The 24034-nt window shown below is 46.4% G+C and overlaps 3 protein-coding genes across 3 annotated transcripts; 1 reads left to right on the top strand and 2 right to left on the bottom strand.

The window, feature by feature from the left end:
* Positions 1-10007: 10007 nt before the first annotated feature.
* Positions 10008-15721, top strand: LOC112886958. The gene is made up of 15 exons (XM_025953007.1): positions 10008-10462; positions 10821-10915; positions 11029-11142; positions 12066-12170; positions 12251-12322; positions 12488-12600; positions 12706-12840; positions 12919-12987; positions 13088-13175; positions 13278-13349; positions 13428-13528; positions 13790-13907; positions 13994-14053; positions 14754-14864; positions 15314-15721. Exons 1-15 carry the CDS (start codon positions 10291-10293, stop codon positions 15419-15421), a joined length of 1533 nt encoding a protein of 510 aa, XP_025808792.1. The 5' UTR covers positions 10008-10290; the 3' UTR covers positions 15422-15721.
* A 1175-nt stretch (positions 15722-16896) lies between these two features.
* Positions 16897-18288, bottom strand: LOC112885518 (polygalacturonase ADPG2-like). The gene has a single exon (XM_025951120.1). It carries the CDS (start codon positions 18286-18288, stop codon positions 16897-16899), a length of 1392 nt encoding a protein of 463 aa, XP_025806905.1.
* Positions 18289-19888: 1600 nt separating this feature from the next.
* On the bottom strand, positions 19889-23637 carry LOC112885517 (MDIS1-interacting receptor like kinase 2-like). The gene is made up of 3 exons (XM_025951119.1): positions 22599-23637; positions 20454-20739; positions 19889-20102 (listed from the first exon to the last, which is right to left on the bottom strand). The coding sequence occupies exons 1-3, from the start codon at positions 23635-23637 to the stop codon at positions 19889-19891; spliced, it is 1539 nt and encodes a 512-aa protein (XP_025806904.1).
* Between the last annotated feature and the right edge of the window lie 397 nt (positions 23638-24034).

The raw sequence follows: 24034 nt of genomic DNA, 5'->3' as shown, positions 1-24034 counted from the left end.
TGGGGGGAGGCTCTTGCGCTCTGATGCCTGGGCATGGACTTGGTTTTGGTGTTGCTTTGTTTTGGCATTGTTGTTTGTTTTCTACTGCTGGTTGTAATACCTGCTTTTGGCCAGACAACAAGATAGTGGCGTCTTGGAGGAGGAACCGGTGGTTTTTCATTTGTATGTATACATGACTCCAAGGCTGGTTTTTGCCTAGTGCTATTGCTATATACATGTACTTGGTACTTAGTGGTAATTGTGTATAGGTACCATGTTTCTGGTTCCTATAGACATGACATGTTGCTGATATGGGTGTTTGGAAATTGTCGCCGGAAGATCCATCCAGTAGAGGGATCTAGATGATTTGTTGGTCGAAACCATTTATAACTTTGTAAGATATGATGTATCGTCTTTAATCTTTAGTTTTTAAATTTGGCAGGAACTAATCAGGACTAAATATACCTAATTGTATTGATTATGGCTAATTGGTAGTTCAACCTTTTAGCGTTGATTAGTCTATAAGTAGTTTATTTTTAGTCTATTATCAAACACCGGATTATACTTTAGTCCTCCTATTTTAGTCCATCCAAACAGGGTCTAGCCGTGCTATTCAACGTTTCAATAATTCCTAGAGTCCAAAAATAAATAAGTAATCCGATATTATTTTTTCAGGCGACATGCTCGTTGATAACGAGATATCTAACATGACTTCATCCATCTTAAGAATCTACCGGTTCAGGTATAGGGATAGAGGTATGTGTACATGTGAGTGTGCGTACATATATGTGAGTGTCCGCATTTGTACTGCGTTTTGAAAAATAGTAACCTTCACCCTTCCGTATCGCATTACAGTTTGTTTACGAGCGATAGGACAAGCTTACAAATTACGTATTTTGGTTTGTTAAAACTTAAAAGGAACCTTCATGCTCCAGCCCGCAGCCTCGCGGTTCATTCACCAGACGCTCACGCCGCCGGACGCCGTGGCCGTGCGGCGCCCACGCGGCAGCCGTCAGCAGCTAATCGTGCGTTACCGCCGGTAACCCGAGATCACTCCAGCATTTAGCAGCGGCCAGCCCGGGCGGGCGGAAACGCACGGGCCCCCTCTCCCTCTCCAAATCGCGCGGGATCCGCTGCTCCGCCCCGCGCCGGCCGAGGACCACCCGCCCGCCAGCGCGTGGCGCGAGCCGGTGACTCGTCCAGAGGACGGAGGACGGCGAGACCCGGTGGCCGTTGTTCCGGTGTGGAGCCCACCCTGGCCGGGGGCATCGGGAGGACGAGCAGATGGGAAACGGGGCCCCACGCCGCGCACGGTCCTCCTGCCGCGCCCCACGTGACGGGAGGCGGGCCCCGCCGCGTCAGCGACTCGCGCGGGGCGCAGGAGCACGTGGTGCCTGCCGGCTGCCGCGTCAGGTGGGGGAGGGGAGGCGTGTGCCAGTCACACCCCGCCGGCCCCTCCTTTATTTACTGCCCCCGCTGGTCCTCGCGCGACGTTCGGGAGCGGGACTGACCTGTGGGACCATTTACGTGGGGCCGGACTGCCGGTGAGTCTGGCTGCGAGGGCCCACATGCGGTGGGGAGCGGGCGGATGGATCGGACAGGGGGGCGCCCGGCTTTTCCTCTCTGGGTCAGTGCTCGGCTTTTTTGGCTTTCGGGATGTGCGTGTCCGGTTCAGCAGCTGGTTGCGGAAGTCGATAATTTGGGTAATCCAAAGTCACTTGCAACGACCAGTAGAATACTTACCCCAATGGCCCAACGCAGAAGGAGCGAGCTTTCCCGGAATATTGCTATTTTTTAGATAAATTTACGTGGATTTTTTTCATTTCAAATATATATCAAGAACAATTGAAAACAATGATAAACTCGGCAATAGTCATGATTAAGAAAGGCAATATACACGGTACCTGAGTTGTTGTGCACATTAATAGATATAAGCATACAAGTCGGTAAAGTGCACCATAGATAGGGCGAAAGAAAAAGTCCGCATGACGCCATAGCGCATCAGTACTCTTCTTATCTTGTCATAGGGTACCGAACAAAACCAAAGAGCAAAGGCCCAACGTGATGCCTCACAACTTACTTACAAAATCATTACATGGCATTCGCCGTATATGCCATGACTCATGACCAGATGTGATATGTATCTACACTTTACATGAATCACTTGCGATGTGTATATAAGACACCACACAAAAACAAAAAAAAGAGGGATGTCGACAACCGAGCCTCCTGATTAAATCATGACAAGTGAGAACCGCACATCCGAGTCTTGTTGCGTGAGAGGATTGCACTGTAAAACAAGTTTGTTGATATGATCTAGCTGTGAAGTTTCCGTACGGAAAGAAGGCCCATGGCTTCCCTAATCTCAAAAAATTTGCTCTTGGTGCAAAACTATGATCTTATGTATTCTCCTAGAATTGGCAAGTCAAAATAAGGTAGCCAACGACTTGTCAAAAAAAGAACAAATTGGGAGGCTTGTGGCACCATCGGAGGGGTGACACATCGTGATTGTCATTGAGGGTGACCGCGCGAGGTATGATATGGATGTATACACTGCATGGGACACTTTGGAGGGTGCCAGCAAAATTGACGCTATGCGCTAGAACAACCAACGTCGGAAACATGCGGAAGAGCAAGGTGGCATATGGATCTCACAAAATATTAATAACAAAGAAGGGAAGTGTGTCGAACCCTTTACGGATCATTATCACCGCTTATTGTCCACACCTTAAAGTCATATATTTTGAATATACTTGAGCATTTTGCGGGTCAGGCCGGGCTCGAGTTTGGACCGGGTAGCGCGTTATTTTTCAATGAGAAAATATATAAACTAAATGTTTGCGGTCAAAATTCAGCGCCACGCCCCGGCTCTAAATTATAGCCGGACCGGTCTAGGATAGTTTCCAGGTCTTATTGGGAGTTTGTCCTCCTCCTTCATTTTACATTTTAACTTGTTACTGCCGTCTCCGTTTTCACCAAGGGAACACATTATTGCACTGCGTTTGACCAAGTCTACTTATTTTTACCACCATAGCAGGAGCACCGTTGCACGGAATCGGTCGAAACAAAGGCAACGGTGCAAGATTAAGGAAACGAGGACGAGGCCAAGCGAGGCCGAAGGAGCACCATTTTGCATTACGTTAGTCGAAGGATGGCCATCGATTTCCATGGCCAGTACATTTTTTTTCTTGAGGGTCAAGTGTGCCGATGGCTTAACCACGACGGATTAAGCTGCTGGTCGACAAGGTTGGGAGGAAAGTGAAAAGAAGAAGAAGAACAAGAAGATGGCCATCTTGTGCGGTGCGGGGTGGTGCGCCCGTGACACGCTGGGGCTGGCCTCCTTGGTGGGCGAGGGACAGAGGACGGGCTTAATTTGAAGGGCAAGGCTTTAGTGATGGCTGGCGACCATCTTTTTTTGGGCGGGCAGATTGCGCAGCTCTGCTGCCGCCTGCTGCAGGCTAGGGCCTTTTGGGCCTCACGAGCCGCACATCGAAATGCATCCCCTTTACAGATCACGCTGATCAGTTTTTACTTACAATTGCACTCCATGCATGCACTACTCCTCTTATTCGAACAACTCAATTTTCAAAAAAATGTTTGAACAACTCGATTTTCAAAAAAATATTTGAACAACTCGCGAGAGAATGTCACCATGAATGTGGACACTGTGCCACCGTGTGCTGTTGTTGTGCACGTTCCTTGGTAAAAATTGCATGTGGATGCATCATCCAGTGACGCACGCAAAAATTCGCACGATTTCCGCGGTGCAACTCCTCGGAGAGACGGAAAAGGGTACGTGCAGGTACATGCAGCGCAGGTCTGGCCGCGCGTCTCCCGAGGCAAGGCCAGTCGAGTCGAGATTTGGAACGAGTTCAGAGAGAGAGAGAGAGAGAGGGGCACGAAAAGCGAGAGGCCAGCTCTGGGCGGTGCCTGGCCACTCGGGCCCGCGGCCAGAGGTGGTAGTAGCAGGACTGCAGGACCCGGTCCACACGCGCGGGTGCTCCCCCCGCCGCGGGCAGCGCGTGGCCCACCGGCCGCTGGTCGCTGCCCCCCGTCCCACTCGACAACGCCTGGCTCGCCGGGCCCACCGTCCTCGCCCGGAAAGGCAAGGCCGCCGCCCGCCCGCGATGCGGCTGCGGCGGGCGGTGGCCGCTCCTGTGATCCTGTCCCGTGGCCCGGCGAGGCCGGTTCGGAACTCGGGACGGACCCCGACCGGTCGGACCGGACGTGAACCGTGAACGTGATCCTGGACGCGTGGCGCGCGTGGGATGGGAGGCACCGGACCGGAGTCGAAGCAGCCAGCGTTGAACTGTTTGGGCACCGCGCGGGTGACGGAGACGAGTGCGGTCGAGCTGGTGGGCCCCTGTCACGGTTGGGCTTTGACTGGTCCTGGTCCGCTTGGAGCGGGCCAGGCCGGCGTCGGTGCGGCGATGGGCCGGGAGGCGCTCGGCGGCTGCTTTCTGCTTCTTGCGGAGAGGAATAACAGCCCAGCTAGACTGACTAATATTTCCGGCGGCGGGGGCTACCCAGGAGTTACACCTGTAAATAACATTCAACGATCTAAAACGGTATATCTGAACTAAAATCCGACTGCACTACTGCATTTCTTACGATAGAAATTTTTTAAATAAAATCACATTTATATAATCTTTTTTAAATATTATTTTAACACGGAATAATTTTTTTAAAGTCATGATGGTTTGACTGCTAATATTTCCGGAACTGGACGTGCTACCTTTTCAAGTTTCAGCCGCACTGAAAGTCCAAACCCCACTCGATTCATTCGACAACTGTGGCGCGTTCCATCTTCAATGGACGGCGGATGCTTTTTTTCCCCTGCTTCTCCGTGCTACATAGGCGCAGCAAGCGACTACTGTAGCAAATCCAACTAGCAGGCGACCGACCATCTTCGTTACACGAAACGAGCGTGCGCTGGCTGACAGGCCTCCTCCACTGTCCCTCCCGAGTCCTGAACTCCTGACGCTAGCGGCGCTTCATCTCACTGTCTCTGCCCTGCTACTACACAGTACTACCTACCCACTTTGTCGAATAGGAATAAAGCTGCCGTGCCATGGATGAATATCTCTGAAGCCCAACAACTACGACGATTTTTTAAAAAGGGGATTAAAAAAAATTAAAATTCCAAAAAGGGGTGCCAGCTCGAAAAAATTTGGGAAATGGGTGCTTCCCGCCTGTTGAATGGGCGGCATGGGACATCCCGCCCAATGGTTGGGCGGGAGGTTCTGAAAAAATTTCCAGGGGCCTCTTCGCGAATAAGAAAAGTTTCTTTATTCGTGAAGAGGCCCCTGAAGCAGGCATCCCGCCCGGCCACTGGGCGGAAGGCCACCCGCCCGGCCACTGGGCGGGATGCGCCATTTTTGTTATATCTTCTTTGAATTTATATTTCACAAACTATTTGGAATTAAAACTTTTTCCAAATACAAGATTTATTCGCCATACTCTTATGTATGCATATAAAATTTTAATTCAATTTTTCGAAGAAGATTATGGTATCTAAAACTCGTACGAAGATAGTTAAACGATAACGTTTTGCAACGTAGAATCTAAATATTACGATAGTACAATACATTGAGCCATTAAAAATAAAACAATATGATAACAAACATTACAAATATTACAAATATATGAATCCAAATATTCTGTCTTCAGTCAATGCGGCAAATATTACAAATACGCATTCAGGTCTGATACAATCTCAACGCGGCAAATATTACATATGAGCAAATAACGATCAAATAAAATTACAACTAAATGATACCTGATGATGTACTAACACTCGATCGGCGACGTCTCCCACTCCTTGATGCAACCGGAGGTCTTCCATCTGTAGCATCACCTGTAGGGCCAGCTTGAGCAGAACTGGGGCCAGCATCATTGGTTGGACAACGTTTATACGTATGTCCAATCTGATTACATGCACTGCAGCGTTGTGTCCTAGGACGGAGCTCTGACTCATCCATATCATTACGAATACGCCGTGACTGACGGCGCCCTCTCTTAACCCGTGATGATCTTGGGTCTGGAATATATATAACAGGATTCGCTGTCTCAGTGAACGATCCAACCAAACGGAACCCATAGATCTCATACTGCCAGGTGCTAGCAATCGTCTCCTTTCTGAAGTAATGTGAAACATATATGTCAACAGGATGTTGAATATCCGCACAAGCAGCCATTACATGAGAACAAGGTAAGTGCAGCAACTTGGGCCTCATGCATGAGCAACAACAAGTTCCATCAAACTTGAGAATGCACTCTTTTACAGGAGTTTGACGTCTCATGCCATGTCGCGCCCTGTCTTTAGGAGATACCTCAAACTTGAGCTCCTGTGTTCCACATTGCCGTACATGGTGTAGCCGGGCGCTTTCTGCCTTCTTAGTCATATATTCTGTTACCTTGAATCCAAAATTTCTGTCTGGATCTCGCATGAATACCTGATTTTTAGTGAACCGGTCCTGAAAGTAATCGGTACACCCGCGGATAATGAATTCAACAATTGCAACAAGTGGCAGCCTACGAACACCTCGCAGCACCCAATTGTAAACTTCGGCAAAGTTGGTGGTCATTATACCGTACCTTGCACCATCGGTATCATAAAGTAACGCCCACTTCTCCTTGGGTTCATTCTCAATCCATTCAGAAATTTTTTTCACCGCGGACCCAGACCTTCTGCGAGTACGTGCAGTATCTGTTGGCAGAGGGCACAAAGCCTCTGCTTCATCCTGTGCAGTTATGTTTTTTGATGCGTCCTCGGCTCTTTTCTTCCCGGTCAGTTCATCAAGTTTCTGCCACTGCTTGTTAAATTTTTGCTGATTCGTTTCCTTGCATAGCCTCTTGAACATATCCATAAGGTGCTTGTTCTTGAATTGCCTGAAAAAGTTTGCACCGATATGCCTCATGCACCACCTACTGCGAATATCACGCCACTTGGGCGGCTCTCCGGTCTCCACACACCCCTGCTGCAAATCTAGTATTGCCCTCAGTATGCCGGCGTGACGATCATGAATCAGGCAGACATCTTCCCTATCCCGAACGACTGCAAGCTTAATCCGTTCCAGAAACCAGTACCAACTATCTGTGTTCTCACTCTCAACAAAAGCAAAAGCAACAGGCAGCAATTGATTGTTTCCATCCACTCCAAGCATTTGCAATCTATACTTTCCTGTGAGAAAGGTCCCGTCGATGCACAGGAGAGGCCGGCAGTGATGGAATGCGTTAATGCATGGACCCAAGCTGAAAAAGATCCGCTGCAATGTGTGGGGCGGACCTTCTCCTCTTTCTAGAGTTTTCAGGTCATAGTAGCTTTCAGGATTTCTCTGACATAGGACGGCCAGCAATCGAGGAACATTATCATATGCAGCCTCGAACGTACCAAACCTCATCTCCAACACCTTTTGTTTTGTACTCCACGCCTTACTGTACGAGATGGTATACTTGTACTTTTCCTGAATGTACCTGATAATAGATTTTGGTTCATACGACAAGTTGTCTACTATCGACCCATACATCTCATTTGCGATGTATTGCGACGTGAGGTTGCGATGGCTCTTCTGCACCCCAGGTAAATGACAAGTGTGCTGAGTGACAATGGAGCATTCCCAATAATCTTTCCATTTACCCTTATAGGCATGCACCCGCCATGGACAGCCATCCTTCACACATACCACATCGTACTTACGAGATTTGCACTCCACTGTCTTAAACTCTCGCATAAGAGAGAGAGACCAGCACTTAACAGCTTCCTTCACCTCTTCAATTGAATGGTACCTTGCACCCTGGATAATTTCATTCTCCCTGCAATCCGAAGGCCAGCTAGATCCGTCATCTACGACAAGATGACTGAAGTCGCTGCTTACCCAATCTTGAGACACATCATCATCATCATCAGACGAATCGGCATTCATTGCTTCATCTAATTCACGTTCTTCGTCTTGCAGCTGTTCAACAATAAAGGGTATGTTCTCCCCCTCATCAGCCACACATTGAGGTGCTTCGGTGCCACCTGCCTCAAAATTTGCCTCCTCAACTTCTTCATCAATATTTTCATCCCCCGGAGCAGCTTCAATGTTTATCAAAGGGTTTTGGTGCACACTGACAAGGAGTACCAGTGGCCACTGCCAATGACTTGCATTTTGCAGATAAGTTAACCAGTCCTCGTTGCTTGCAAGTGGCATCAGCTCCCAGATCAAAGCATGAGTGGTACGATTTATGACGCATTGAACACTCACAGTGTGTGTCTCCTGATTAATCCTTAATCCCCTCATTAACCAGTTGCATAGGGATTCAAATGTTCTCTCGTGCGGTCTGGTAATTCCTTTAACCGCACAGTTGAATTCACTTAAATCTACCCCATTCGGCCCATAAATCACATTTCCTTCTCCATAATATATACTGAAAATACCCCTCTCGGAAGACATATCTGTCAATCATTAATAAACTAGTTATACTACATATTAATACACAACGAACGACGATCCTAAATTTCAGATTATATTTTATAGATTCTAAACTATTCAGATTACAAATTATACTAAAAATAAATGAAAATACTAAAAACTATTCAAAACATAACTACTCTAAGAAATATTTCCTAAATTATAGTTATTTTCAAGTACTTATACGGCTAGAATGAGAATATACCTCCAAATCGACGTGTGGACAGGGCTTCGCCGCTTCCTCTTCTCTCTTTCTCTCCTCTCTTTCTCTTTTTTCTGATTTTTGCTGGATAAAATGGAATTTTCGGGGCAGGTTGGGGCTTATATAGCCAGTGGGGGACATCCCGCCCGACCAAAGGGCGGAATGCCCCTCAGCACAACATCGTGCCCTTTGATTGGGCGGGATGCCCTCCCAGGGACCTCTTCGCGAAAAAATTATTTGCGAAGAGGCCCTCGGGGGACATCCCGCCCTCTGGTTGGGCGGGAAGTCCCCGGCCCCACGCTTCCCGCCCGCTGAGCGGGCGGGAGGCCCCCATTTTCCTAATTTCCACCATCCGGCTCCCCTTTTTCGAATTTTAATTTTTTTAATCTTTTTTTTAAAAAAGTCAACAACTACACCAGTGAGTGAACTTTGGGCCCAAGAGGCCCTTCAGTTCCCAAACCCAATCTAATGGAGATTAAGCTGATTGCCTTCTTGTCTCACTCATCGATCCGGTGGCAAATTTCGAAATGAAGGAGCCTTTCCTTTCGAACACTGTTTAGGCTAGCTGGAAGACAGTGAAAATGTGGCTTCAGTTCTCGGTGCATTCAATTAGGCTTTATTTTGACCGGAACAAACAAATCTCCTCAAATCCACACGCATCGGGAGGGATTGATGGAGAAATCAATTCATCTTTTTCGCTCTAATTCCACGTGGAGTATACATTTAGTGGATATAAGAGCTAATTGGATGGATCGAGTGGCTTGTTTCGAAGAATTTTACCGGATTCAGCTTTATTTGTTCGTACAAATCAAGGCGCCGATACGTGAAGCTATTTTGTAAGTAGATCTGAAAATAAATTAGAAATCAGCTTCTAAAATTAAGGCGCTGATACGTGAAGGCTTTATTTGTTCGTACAAATGAAGCTAAAAATTACTTTCACCGGTTTTGACTTCACCGGCAAAACAGCTTCTAAATAAATAGAAGGGCAACTAACATGAACTCTCTATGTGATTTGCGAATCAGGCCAGCAGGTCGAGTCAGCTAAGTTGCTGCTTGAGGGGATCAGCACAGCTGGTATTGTTTACACTAAACGTGGCCGATTGTTAGGTCTAAAGAAGATCATCTTCAATCCTGCATTTCTTTGGTTGCTTCCTTCGCACCGCCACGCACATGTAGAGAAAAGTAGTAGAAAACCAAAGGGAGCGTCGCGGCTAGCACGCAGCTCACCTCCTCCGGGAGGGCAGGCCACGCATGCCCTGCTCTCGATGAAACGGAAAGCCAGCCCAGCGAACCGTTCCCAGTTGACCGCTCCCTCCCCGCCCCCGGCCAACCTGTCCTAATCCGGTAACCGTAGCCCCAAACCAGCCGACGCACCGCGCCACCACAAAAGCCGCTGACAGTCCGGTCCCACCTAGCTCAAACCCACCTGCCAGCGACGGAGCCGCGCACCCCGCCGCGCGCTCCGGCCGACACCCGTCGCCGTCGCCACGTGCTCCGCCCCCGAGGCCGGGGCACCCCGCCCTGATAATAATTTACGCTAGGGCCAACCCGTCGCGCCCCACCACCACCAGCGCCGGCGGCAGCGGTTACCTTTGCTGCGCGCACAGCGGAGCCGATTCGATTCGTAACTTACACCTGAAGGAGGCAGAGCGGATGTCGGCGGCGGCGGCGGAGGGGAGGATGCCGGAAGGGGAGGGGAAGAAGGGGGAGGCGGGTATGGACGCGCGGAAGGACGGGGTGGCGCGGGAGGTCGTCCGGATGGAGCGGGAGGCCGTCATCCCCATCCTCAAGCCCAAGCTCGTCATGCGCCTCGCCTACCTCATCGGTGCGCCTGCCAGTTCCTCCTTACTTTCTGCTGCACTTCACTAGCCATAGCTAATAGCTTAGTACTCATATTACTTGGGTTGGTTCCGGGCATTAGTGACCAATTTGATGGTTCTGGGGCCCTGCGAATGGACTTTCCTTTACTAGGTGACCATCGGCACGAGTGCCACTAATGCTTAGTCCCCAATTTAGGATGATTATGGAATCTATGAAGCTCTTGCAGAGTTGCAGTTGTAGTGTACCTTACGCTCCTATGGAAACCTTATTCTGCAAAAGGATCAGTGGGACTGTGGGAGTAATTTCTGTATCCAGGATTGCCCCCATTTCACTAATCATTCGTCTTCCGAATTTGTGCGCAGAGCATGAGGTCGATCGCAACGAGTTCCTCAAGCTGTGCAAGAAGGTGGAGTACACCATCCGGGCCTGGTACCTCCTCCAGTTCGAAGACCTCATGGCAAGCCTTCTGTTTGTCTCCATCGTTTCGATAGTCCTGAGTCATGTGTTTGATTGCTCAGGGTCTCCATTTGGTCCCATGTGTAATTAATTGTCTGTTCTTGATCGCCGCAGCAACTGTACACCCTGTTTGACCCTGTTACTGGTGGGAAGAGGCTGGAGCAGCAGAGTCTGACGCCAGAGGACATCGAAACCCTCGAGTTCAATTTCATGACATATCTTTTCCAGGTTGTACCTGTACATCTTCCTCTATTTACTATTCATGCTACAAAGCAAAGTTCAACAGAAGTATAAAAAAAAGAGTAAAGTTCAACAGCAGGCCTATTAAATTTGCGTGCATTGAAGAATACATGAAAGATGTTCTGCATGGATACTACCCAACTGTAACTAATCGAGGCCAAGGACCGGCAACATTTACATTGGAGCAACTTTTCCCTATTTAGTACCATGCACTGATTTCACACCATTGAACTATTCCTTTGTGGCATAGAGTACATGATTTATGTTTCAGGGCCTAATAAATTCTCATAGGACATTAATTTCTTGGCACACTATGTTCATGATCCGTCTATGATGCAGGAAAACCTGCCCTGATATTGCAGGCCATCTTCCAAAAAAAAAAAAAATCATCTTCATAAATGTAAACCGGTGGGTGATGGTATTCATATTTTCGGCTTAGGAATAGCATGGAAGTGAAATCAAAAGAGAATCTAAATTATTTTCAAAGCGGTTAAATTTGAAGTATGAGCTACATGAAACTACTCAATATAGTAGGACCGGTGTGTGTTCGTGTGGCTTTTATGCATTCTTCTGACATAACCATTGTAATTCCTAGTTAGCTGAACAAACTCCACATAATTACATTCAACTTTCATCACCCCTGTTTAACCCAACACTCTGTCATGGACATAGTTTCGATGACTCAATATTACCAATTCTGGCACCAATGAATTCAGTTGGATTGAATCAGCTTTGCAGTTCTCCTTAAAGGATAATGGTGATGAAACTGATAAACTACTTTTTATCCTTTGAATATAGATAGAATTCCTGTTTTTGGTGTGACCATGAGATGTTCAACTAATTTTAGTCTTGCAGAAAATCAGTTTTGCCTCATCATTCCTAACTAACATTTCGTGCTCTGTATCGAGCAGGTGATGGAAAAGAGCAACTTCAAGTTGTTAGCTGATGAAGAGTATGATATTGCGCAATCTGGAAAATATCTGTTGAATCTTCCAATAAAAGTTGATGAATCTAAGGTTTGAAATTTTGACATTTTAAAGTAAACAAACAGAACTAGTCTGTTCTGTTCGACTTATTTGCTTGCCTTGAAATGTAGCTAGACAAGAAGTTGTTGACAAAATATTTTAAAGAGCATCCACATGACAATCTACCAGAATTTGCGGACAAGGTATTATCACTTCCTGCAGCTTTTCTTGTCGTCCTTGCGCTGTTTATATCTGCTGATGATTAGGAGTTTACAATAGCTTCTGGATGTTTTCATTATCCTCTATCTGTTTTTCTCACTGCTTCCTAACTCACAAAGTCACATTTCCCAATTGCGTGCATCTTATAGTATGTCATCTTTCGTCGGGGCATTGGAATTGATCGAACAACTGACTACTTTTTCATGGAGAAAGTAGATGTAATGATATCCCGAGCTTGGAGTTCATTGCTCGGGTTTACCAGGTACAACACTTTGTTGCTTCAACCTTTTGTTTTTTAACCCAATGTACTCCAATATACCAAAATACTGTATGACATTATAGTGATGAGATATTATTTTTATTACAGGATTGATAGATTGTTTTCTAAGAAACAACATTTGAAGCCAAAGAAAGACACAAAGAAGACTGATGAAATTAATGAAGACGAGGAAGAACCACAATTATTTGTTGAGAGAATTCGATTAGAAAAAATGGAACTAAGGTTGCTTAGTGTTCTCAGTAAAATTTTGTAGGCTACCAAACTTAATCCTCTTACATGCCTTTACCCTTTTGGTGACAGTATGAAAAATCTGATGAGTAAGATGACAATTCAAGAACCTACATTTGATAGGATGATTGTGGTTTACAGGTAAATTCAATGTTCTGATCGCTCAACTTTCAAATTCATGGACTCTGGTGTTTTTATTGTTGATGCAGCTATATTAGCTGTGCTGATTGTATATGTACAGGAGGGCTGGGACGAAGACTAAGCCTGATCGAGGAATATTTGTAAAGCACTTCAAGAATATTCCAATGGCTGACATGGAGATTGTTCTTGTAAGATAGATCACTAAAAGTTATATCCATATACAGTTTCATCATCATTTTATTTGCATCTGTGGTTGTTGTCAGTGACCTGAACTAGAAGTTATTTTATAGCCAGAGAAGAAAAACCCGACGCTAACACCAATGGACTGGGTCAAGTTTCTCATTTCTGCTGCTATCGGTTTGGTATGTTTCTACTGTTTTGGCTATCCCAATGTGCAGCTACAGTAACTTTCTACTATACCAATAGCTTACTACTTGCAGGTTACTCTAGTTGGTTCTCTTGAAATGCCAAAGGCTGATGTATGGGTTGTCATAGCAATCTTGTCTGGTGTGATCGGGTACTGTGCTAAGATCTACTTCACGTAAGTGCTTAATTGACAGCCCTTTTTTCCTTACCTTGAGTGCCGAGGTTAATGTTATTTCTCTCTTAGTGAAGTCATTCCAACAATGGTTGAACGCAATGTAAATAATTGTAAATTCTCATTAGTAATCTTGCTTCTGTTTTTCATAATAGTGCAATGATTCTAGTATATTTGACTAACCGTAAGCTAGACATATTGCTCACAATATGTAGTCAATTTTGTTGCTGGTATATGACGGATTTGTTTCTTGTTTATGTACAGATTTCAACAAAATATGACAATTTATCAGAATTTGATTACAAAATCAATGTATGACAAACAGCTTGACAGTGGGAAGGGAACTCTTCTCCACTTATGTGATGACGTGATACAACAAGAAGTATGACACAGTTGGAAACAATACTTTCAACCAGAAGCTTGTACCTGTACCTTGTCTTCACTGATATCCCATCGTCCTTGATGTAGGTTAAAGAGGTCATAATTTGTTACTACATTTTAATGGAGCAGGGAAAAGCAACTATACAAGTAAGCATAGCTAATTGGCGTTACAGTCGACATTCTTTTTTTCTTTGTATTGCTTTGAACATATTGAGCATTTGAAAGATAACCTTGTTCTTTGGTAACCCTCCTTTATAGATTCATCCATTACATATCTCAGCTCTTCATTTACACCTTGGTTGTTTGAAGTTGTATTCACTGCTGTTCTGTGTAGCATCAGGTTTCTTTTTTGTCTTCTTGTTAGAATGCAATAAATCCTAACAGATGGTAAAATAAACATAGATTTTGTCAATGGGGAAAATGTAGCAACCTTATTGTGTGATTCTGTTGTTCTATTCTTGGTTGTGGCATGTTTCATTGAATACACTGTTTGCTTGTTTAAAGATTAGATAAGCAATTATGGTTAGGCGAAACTGATCTGTGCACTGTGCACTGTGCAGAATGGTTGTGATATGAAATCTCTGTATGGTTAAAATATAATCTGTGTGGTTGTTGTTGGGAGGGCTTGACTGTCGCAACAAAATTCGAAAATTTGGCTTCACTTGGATGTCATTTGCTCAAACACACTACGTGTGTGTAATCATGGTTACAAGATGTGTTCCAGCAAATGCCATGCAAGTGGAGTGTACGACCGCTACATTTCACCTTTAATTTTTGCCTCATCTTCGTACAAATTACTGTAAATATAGGGATCTTACATAATTTTTATTTTTTTTGTTCCTACCAGGATCTTGATTTACGCTGCGAAGAGCTAATCAAAGAAGAGTTCGGTGCAGAGTGCAACTTTGATGTTCATGATGCTATCAAGAAGTTAGAGAAGCTTAGCATTGTTCATCGGGTAAATATCAGTCTATTTTTTCTGACGTTGAAGTAAATGTTACTAACTATTCCACACCTTAAGTCACCGGTGGTCATAGTTTGCAAACTGCATCACCTTCAGTTTGTAGGTTGGTACCTATTTTTGGGCTGGTTCCCTGCAAAATGGGTAAATTCTAGCCATTTTTGCTATATGAAACATGCATGGTTGCATCTTACGTTTGAAATTTGAAGTTAATATGTAGTTTCAGTTCGTTACAGCAGGTTGATAGCTATCACTTATCTGATGTTTTGGACTGTTTTATTTAAATCTGGCATATTTAATCCGTTTGGATTTGAAGGAGCTGGCTGAGAGTAGAACAAATTTTGCTTACTTCTTTGGTTAAATAAACATGCCTTGAACTAGCAGGATTGCACTATCTCAAGCTTATATTTTCACATGCACCAGTGAGGCTTTTCCTTTTCTTGCAGGACTCGATTGGAAGGATCGTATGCGTTCCCTTGAAGCGTGCAAATGAGATCATTGGCACAACGACTGAAGAACTGGTGATGCGAGCGCAGCAGAGTCCTGCTTCTTAAGTTCCACGATGGATTGTACTCCCCATATGTCTGTGTAAATCACACATCTAAAAGCAAGTCTCTTTTCATCTTTCAAGTTTGTTGGCTTGTACATGTGTATCTGTACGATGTACCACACCAGCTCATAGTCATAGTTAGGCACTGTTTTTTTTTCCACTTACTGGAGAGTCATCAAGACTAGAGTGTGTATTTTAAAGTTTTCTGTTTCAGTTGAAGAATGGTATTACATGTTCTGTGTACATAACACACAACCATATGTATGTATAATAAGAAAAAGAGTAAATCGCATCCATCATACAACTACTCGTATGGTTGTATCACTGTGGTCTAACAAGTTGTAAAACATACAAACAGATACATAAAGTTAGTCAAATGGAAGCATGTATGGTCATATGTATGCTAGCGAGCGTATTTCTACATTGTGACATGCCACGTGGACTGTAACTTAGGTCTGAGTGTATTTTAGAAGTTCTTGGATTAATGGTAAATTAGGCATTTTTCTCCTATAGGTAACAAATATAGCTAGGTTGCCGCTTAATTATTTTTTCTTTCTCATGTTTATTTAAAGTGAGCTCTCATGATAATGCAAAGTTGAACATATTTTCTTAGTGTTAGGACTCGGCTCTTGCATATGAGGCCTTACTGCTTGATTATATACTCTCGTGCTAATCATTTATCTATATATCTATATCGGTCATGGGTTCTTGTACATTTTTCTCTTGTGTTTTCTTTAATGGATAGCAGTTACAGGTGTTATACGCATCTTCTAAGCAATGGGTAACTTTTTTTATTCTAGAAGATATCTCAACTTAATGCATGTTTGCTTTTGTAGAATTGGTTTCATTGGTATTGCTGAATCTGAATCACCTGTGATATTTTACAATGATGTCTAGAAAACTTTGAAGTGAAATATAACGCTACTTGTTGACTATTTGTAGACTCAGCACTAGATCAATTTTCTTTATATGCAAATATAAATATTAAGCAACGTTAGATGGGTTGCATGGAAGGTGGATGGATGTTTATGAGCCTACTCCCATCATCTATCCTTATTCTCCTACTGTATGTTAGCAGATTTTAGTAAATAATCGGTAGATGGCATGAAATAGTTGTAAAACATTATTGTTTGTAACTCATAAGTATTTTAAAAAAATTATCATGATAAAATATGATTGGTGGCATACATATGACCGTACACGCACAAATTTAACAAGTTTATGTAATCTGTTTTCACGTTTTACAATTTATTGGACCAAAGTGATACAATCATACAAGTTATCGTATGATGAGTGCACTCAAAGAAAAAAACAGTATGAAAACCTACGTCACCCTAGTACTAATTTGAACATATTCGCCACCAATGCACAGCTGCTTCCTCTGCTCCCGACTTCCATCTTCCCCACATCTATCTCCGATTACAACGTTCACCTGCATCTCTCGTCTGCAGGCTGCAGCTCACACGTGTTCTTCAAATCCTAGCGGATCAGCGTGACGAAATCCTTCTTGGTCGTCGCGGACGAGCACGGCGCCGGAGAAACGTTGCTCGACTCGGCCAGCAGGGTGTTCTCGCAGGTGCTCGTGGCGGCGTTCTTCTTGCCGCGTTTCCTGGTCTTGAGCTGGACGTCCCTGAGCACGACGTCGCGGCACGGGGAGGCCTGGCTGCAGTGCAGCCTGATGGCGTCCCTGGCGACGGTGGTGCCCCTGATTTTGCTGAACACGATGTCGCTGACCTGGACGGCGGAGCTCTGGCTCTGCTTGTGGTCGCACGCCGAGGTGTTGGAGGGGTCCGACGTGGTGCAGTAGCTCTGGTCGATCACGATGGGGTTCTTCACCTTGTCCATGGCCATGTTCAGGAACCTGATGCCCCTGGCGTACCCGCTGCCCCCTTGCCACGTCTTGATCCGCGCCCCGAAGAGCGTGCCCGACACGCGGGCCCCGTCGACCGTGATGTTGGACACCTCGGCCCTGCTGTTCCCCCTGCCGAGGCTCCCGATGCTGATCCCGTGCCCCGGGCCGCACTCGATCCTGGTGGCGTACAGGTTCGTCGTGCCCGTCGCCACCGACAGGCAGTCGTCGCCGGCCTTGATCTTGGCACCCAGGATGCGGACGCCGTCGCTGTGCCCGACGTGGATGCCGTCGTTCTCGGGGCTGTCGCTGGGCGACGAGATGGTGAGCCGGGAGAGCGTCACGTCGCGGCAGCGCTCCAGCAGCAGGTGGATCTGCGGCGCGTTCAGCAGCGTGATGCCCTCCACCTCGACGTTGCTGCACGACGCGAAGGTGAGCGCCGCCGGCGCGAAGGTGCACGGCATCGTGTGGTTCGTCCGGCACGAGTTCCTCCACGACGACTTGCCCCTGCCGTCCATGGCGCCCTCGCCGGCCACCGTGAGGCCGTCGACGCCGGTGAATTTGATCCAGCGAGGGTGGCCTGGGTTGCCCCAGCCCGACTTGTCCTCCGGAGCCACCAGCGTTCCCTCGAGCTGGAACGTGACCCTGGACTTGCACGGCCCGGTAAGGTTGGTTTCCTTGAGGATGTAGCTCTGTCCGGCAGGGACGAGCACGACGGCGGGCTGGGCTGAGGAGCAAGCCTGGGTCCATGCCTCCTGGAACGCGGCCGTGTCGTCGGTCTTCCCGTCGCCGGCAGCTCCGAAGCTACCGACGTCAAACGTCGTCGCGTTCTCCGTCGCGTAGCCATCGGCACTACTACTACTCTCCGGCGCGTTCGCCGTCGTCGAGAGCCCGCGTCTTGGAGCAACCTTGCGGTGCGGCGACCGTGGCCCTTGATGCGCCTCGACGAGAGCGCCGCCCAGCGTCGTCAGGAACAGCAGGACGAGAAGGCAAGTCGTGGCGAGGAGCGTGCGCGAAGCCATGGCCGTGTCTCGACGATGCTCCGCGTTGCTGGAGCTCGATCGCAGAAGATGTGCAGGTGCTGCGCTTGCTCGTGGTGGGTTGTTTTATAGCTCGTGGGCGAGCACTTGGTGTCCGACTCGCCGGCGCCGGCGCCATGAATCTCCGTATCGGAAACCTTAGCTTCTTGGAGTCGGACTCCATCCCCGGCGCTAATGTTCGGGCACCATGTCCGAATCGGATTTCGTACGCCACTTGGTGGTGTCCGACGGTGCGGTTCATGCCTTGATGGCTCATTCAGAAGAAAAGACCAAGCTATCTGTTATAGATTACTGGAAATTACCAATCATTGCTACTAATTCACATCACATAATCTAAATTAAAGTCCCCAACTCCACATAGAACTCAGGGCATTATATACTATTGACATCAAAAATAGAGATCTAGTCCTGATGACCTGGGATCCAAATAGCTCATCTGCCTTTACAATCAAATTTTCAACAATCTACAACCTACAAGCTAGTTTTACTTCCAGCAAAGGTGTTATCTTTTCACTTTTAAAAGGGAAATGGCCAATGCTAATCGATTGTCCCTTTTATTTTCTTTAGATGTCTTTTTTGGAAAAAAATCCAAATTACTCCCCTCAAGTATGGCCAAAGTCCGAATAAGCCCTTTAACTATTTCTTGGTTCAATTTGGCCCCTAAACTATATTATTTGGTCCAATTTACATCCTAATATAATTTATCTTTTTTTATTTCTCCATACAAGAGTGGAATCTTAATTTAAGACTTTGCAGAGTTGCGGTGGACATCATAAAAGATATAAAAAAATATATTACGATTTTTTCATCATTATTTTCCTATAATTTTGTATTATAAGGGTTAATTTATTATTAAATATCTCCCTATCAAAATCATGACGCAAAATTCTTAAAATATTTTTCTAAATTATGTTATGATGTCCATCCTATAAGATTTCAACATAAGGCTTCCCTTGTGCATGGATAAATAAAAAAGATAGATCTAGTTTAAGGGGTAAATTGAAAAAAAATAGTTTAGAAGGTTATCTGGACTTTTACGATACCTGAGGGGAGTAATATGGATTTGTTTTCTTTTTCTTTGAAACCCGCCAACAGCTTTGCTGTCCAGCATGTATTAATAGAGGAGAAGAGTCAAAACTTTACAAAATTGTAATAGCTTTGCACGTTGGGATCACGCCTGAAGGTTGCATAATCAACAGAAAACATATCAGAGCTTGTTTCAATATACCCTTTCCAATGTGGTCTGGAGGGGACTAGCGGATTGAGGTGGAAATTAGTTCAATCGCCTGCAATCAACAAGGGGGAATGGTTTATCCAAACTAGGCCTCATGTCAGGTTTCAAGTGCGGCGGCGTGCGGGTACCCACTACCCGTCTGCATCCGCCGCTAGTTTCTCGCGGGCGTTCACGGCGGCCTGCAAAGATCCCGCATGCTAGCTGTGCACCTTTGCGGCAGCCTGCAGCAGCCGCACGTCTTAACAACATGAGGCAGGACATGTTAAGGAAAGCAGTTCAGTCTTCAATGCCGTCGACGGCGGGAATGCGTCGTGAACCACCACGCGAACGGGGCGGCCGCCGATGACCTCATCCCGGAGGAGCTTCGCCAGCGTCCTCGAGCCAGGCTAGGTAGGCGGTGACGTCGCCGCACTCGCCGAACCCACCGCGGTTGAAGCCGTCCGAGACAGCGGCGAGGCGGACGCCGCCTAGCGCGGCGGCGGCGGGCGTGCAGATGGCGAGGATTGAAGCGGGTGACAGCCACTGTGGGGCGCAGGACGTGGAGAGCCAGGTGCTCGCACAACTGGAGCATCAGGTGGACATGGCCCCTAGCTCGGGTACAACAGGAGGAGCATGGGGCTGCCGCCGCCGCCGCCGGCGGCTGCTGTCAGCTCACCGTTGCCGCCGGTGTGGGAAACTGGGATACATGTCGGTGCACGATTACTTCGTGATGCTGGAGGCGGCGGCAGTTGAGGCAGCGCACACGCCGGTAAGCCGGGGCTACGGTTCCCCATGGCAACTAGGGAAAACTTTTTCGCTGAAATTTTTGCAAAATTTCCGATATATCGTGTTTATCGCTGGGAGCGATATTTTTTTTTACCGAAATTTCGTATAATGAATCATCTAATGTGCTAAATATGATATATTGACATACTTCTTTATTATTATACACAGAATTGGGATGTATGATGTTTTAGAGATTGTTTCTAGCAAAATCCTACCAAAATATTTTTTAGGAATTTTTTTATTCGATATTCCTGATATTTCGCATTTATCGGTAGGGTTCGATAAATTTTCTCTACCGAAATTGTGAACCCTGATTGCGACGCGTCTGCGGAGGGCGTCCGAGATTCGAGATGCCGATGAGGGGAGCTGGGAGGACGATGTTATCATGTGGGTAAGCGTGCTGTGCGGGCTGTTGCGGGTTACCCGCATAAGCCCTACCGAAGTGGGCTTGGATATGAGATTATATGGGCTAGCAGCGCTACCTGGCCCAGCGGGTCGGCGGAGTGGCCCGCGCCACTTGCAACCTGAGCCTCGTGCCTTAGTGTGGAGAAATTTTCGTGAGGCACTTAATGTTTGGAGTAAATTAGATGTATGAGTCCTAAGTAATCCCATTTAGCAAAGTTGGCATGTACATACCTGACTTGGATATTATTGAAATGTAACTTTTAGAATGGCAATTACACATATTTAACTTAAGAAGGATACAATGACTCACATAGGTTGAATGAAACTAAGGTTCAGATGCTTGGAGTACTAGTTCCATGTAGACAATGCTGCAACTGAAGCCAACAGTTCTGTATCCTTTGCACAATCTTGTTCTGTACACGATCAATGCAGCTTAGAACAGCAATCCGCCACGGATCAGAGAAAATTAGGGCTCCAAACCATAACCAGAACCCAACAGCAAACCCCAAAAGTGTGGAGTAGTAAAGTCCTGGATCTCTATCCTTATTTTCTGCTGATCCAGAACTTCCATTTAGGCAAGCTATGTTCAAGGGGAGTCCACAAAGCCCAGAATTATTGCTGTAAATTGATGGATCGTTTAGTGTACCAAGCTGGCCACCTGTGGGTATCGGACCTGACAGATGGTTGTTGGAGAGATTGAGAGAGCTGAGAAACGTCAAGCTGGGGAGGCTTTCTGGTATGTGGCCTGAAAGTTCATTGCAGGATAAGTCCAGGGACTCTAGGGCCTTCAGATTGCCAATATCATTTGGGATGCCACCGGACAGATTGTTTCTTGACAGATTTAGCAACTGGAGGCCCTTCAGGCTTGTCAACTCTGCAGGTATCTCACCAGACAAAAGATTACACGATAGATCAATACCTGTCAAATGAGCCATTGCTTTCTCGAATGTATAGTACTTCCCCTTCCAAATAAGATCAATTCTGTCAGAATATGGGGTCAGAGCTCTATTCGAGTATGTAAGCAAAATGTGTGTGGATCCCAAGTAGAATCCGTCGTTCTGCTGCATCATCGATGCGAAGTTAGCAAACTGTCCTGGTATGGAGCCACTCAACTGGTTGTTGGCTAAATCAAGTAGCTGCAATTGAGAGTGATGCGATAACTGCCAGGGTATGCATCCCTGCAACATGTTCGAGCGGAGCTGGAGAATCTTAAGGGAAGGCATTTTGTGTGACACCCATGAAGGAACTTCCCCATTGAGTCTGTTGTTGCCAAGATCTAGAATCGTTAAGTTACTGCAGTAACTTAAGGAAGAAGGAAAGCCTCCAGTGAAGTTGTTGTTTGCCAGGTGAAGCGATGTCAGTGAACAGCTAGGGCTTGTTAGGGCTGGGAATTCTCCAGAGAAGCCGTTTCTCGACAGATCTACAAAGTACAGTAGTTGAAGTTTCGTCAAGCAGCTGGGGAGCTCCCCATGCAGCTGGTTGCTTGAAAGGTCCAGGAACTCCAGAAAAAGTAACTGACAGAACTCTGGAGGGATCATTCCTGCAAACTGATTCCTTGATGCGTCCAGTCCACGCAGGATGGGGTACTTCCCAATCACATGTGAGATGTCACCCCAGAAATTGTTTTGACCTATCCAAGCATAGGTCAAATTTGGGCATGCTGGAAGCAAGCCTGAGAAGCTGTTATTGTTCACCACCAGTTCTTGTAACCGATGGCGGTTGCATAGTCTGGGAGGTAATTCTCCAGAGAAGCCATTGTTGGATAGGTCTACAATAGTAAGTGGCTGACCCTGGCCAAGGTCCTTCGGTACAGTGCCATTCAATCTGTTGAAGCCCACTAAGAGATACATAAGCCGATGCAGCAGACAGATGGTTGCAGGCAACTCACCCTCCAGTTGGTTGTTCCAGAGTTCGAGGCGTGCCAATGCCGCCATGCCGCTGATACATGACGGTATCGTTCCACTGAGGTTGTTCCCTGCAGCATTGAGCCAGTACAAGTTTGAAAGTTTGCAGAGCTCAACAGGGATTGGCCCATTGAGTGGGTTGTTTTGCAGATCAAGCACTAGCAATTCTGCGAGTGTCCCAAGCTCCCAGGGGATGACACCGGTGAAGTTGTTGTTTGAGAGTTCCAGGTATTGCAGCTGCCTCAGTGTTGCGATTGTTGGCGGTATCGGTCCGGAGAACCAATTCGATCTCACTTTGAGGTATGTTAGATTTGGAGCCATCTTTGGAAGCAACTCCAGGATAGGCCCAGAGAGTTTGTTCCATGACACGTCAAGGAATGTCAGGTTGGGGCACTCCAGGATGAACTGGGGAAAGCTGCCATTGACACCGATGCTGTACATGGAAAAGATCTGCAGGGTGGGCATTGGGGAGAACTCTGGTTTGTCTAAGTAGTTTTGAGAGATCTCAAGGCGGACAATCTTGGGGAGTTTGCTGAGTTGGTACGGTACGGCACCTGTGAGGTTGTTGTTGCTGAGCCGGAGGTCGACGAGGTTAGAGAGGCTTCCGAGCTCCGGTGGTATGAACGTTTCGAAGCTGTTGAAGCCGAGGTCAAGATACACCAGGGCATGCAGCAAAGAGATGCTAGCAGGGATGGCTCCGTGGAGGCCATTCCTGCTGAGGTTGAGCTCGGTGAGTTGTGGAAACGCGGCGAAGTTTAAGGTTTCAAGGCGCCCCTTGATTCCGGCTTCAGGAAGACGAAGTCCAATGATGTTGTGGCTGGTAGCACTAGCACTGCTGCACAGGATGCCGAACCATAAGCAGGTAGAGTTGGCTGGTGACCAAGAAAACAAGTTCGTGGTGCTGCTACTATCCAAAGTGGACTTCCAATGGAGAAGAGCGCCAGCAGCTTGTTCGCTGTGGGCTGCGCGGGATGTACATACGAGGAAGAAGAGAATGCAGATGAGATTTCTAGCTAGATCCATTGTTGTGCCAGTGGCTATTCTTAGGAATAAAAATCGCTAAATGCAATTTATAGAGGCCAAAGATAGCTATCTAGTCAAGCAACATGTCTTCTTGCTTCTAGATTCTATTCCTAGCTTTCAGCTTTAAGTGACCGAGAGACTGAAGACTCGGGTGTTGTCGTGGGGTATAGGCACACAAATTTGTGTGGCTATCTTGTCAAGAAATTAAGGAAATTAGCCAACCTGATACTGTGAATGGTTTGTTGGCAAATTTTTAAAATCAATGAATTCTGCCAACCAAGCTATGGCATATACTGGAATTCAGAGCATAGTAGGGTCCTGTTTGGCAAAACTTTCAGAGCGGCTTCTAGGCTGAATTTAGGAGAGACTCTGCCAAACAGTTTTTTGAGAAAAATGA

Source organism: Panicum hallii, chromosome 3, assembly GCF_002211085.1.
Source record: "Panicum hallii strain FIL2 chromosome 3, PHallii_v3.1, whole genome shotgun sequence".
Classification (NCBI taxonomy): domain Eukaryota; kingdom Viridiplantae; phylum Streptophyta; class Magnoliopsida; order Poales; family Poaceae; genus Panicum; species Panicum hallii.
The sequence above is the reverse complement of the archived record's forward strand: the minus strand, read 5'-3'. Positions and strand labels throughout refer to the sequence as shown.

Coding starts and splice junctions, on each gene's coding strand:
- LOC112886958 (XM_025953007.1), top strand. CDS start 10,291: ATGTCGGCGGCGGCGGCGGAGGGGAGGATGCCGGAAGGGGAGGGGAAG. Junction 12,171..12,250: donor TAAAAGTTGATGAATCTAAG/GTTTGAAATTTT, acceptor CTTGAAATGTAG/CTAGACAAGAAGTTGTTGAC. Junction 13,176..13,277: donor CTGACATGGAGATTGTTCTT/GTAAGATAGATC, acceptor GTTATTTTATAG/CCAGAGAAGAAAAACCCGAC.
- LOC112885518 (XM_025951120.1), bottom strand. CDS start 18,288: ATGGCTTCGCGCACGCTCCTCGCCACGACTTGCCTTCTCGTCCTGCTG.
- LOC112885517 (XM_025951119.1), bottom strand. CDS start 23,637: ATGGATCTAGCTAGAAATCTCATCTGCATTCTCTTCTTCCTCGTATGT. Junction 20,740..22,598: donor CTGGAACAACCAACTGGAGG/GTGAGTTGCCTG, acceptor CCACTTCGGTAG/GGCTTATGCGGGTAACCCGC. Junction 20,103..20,453: donor CTGTGTATAATAATAAAGAA/GTATGTCAATAT, acceptor CTGATGCTCCAG/TTGTGCGAGCACCTGGCTCT.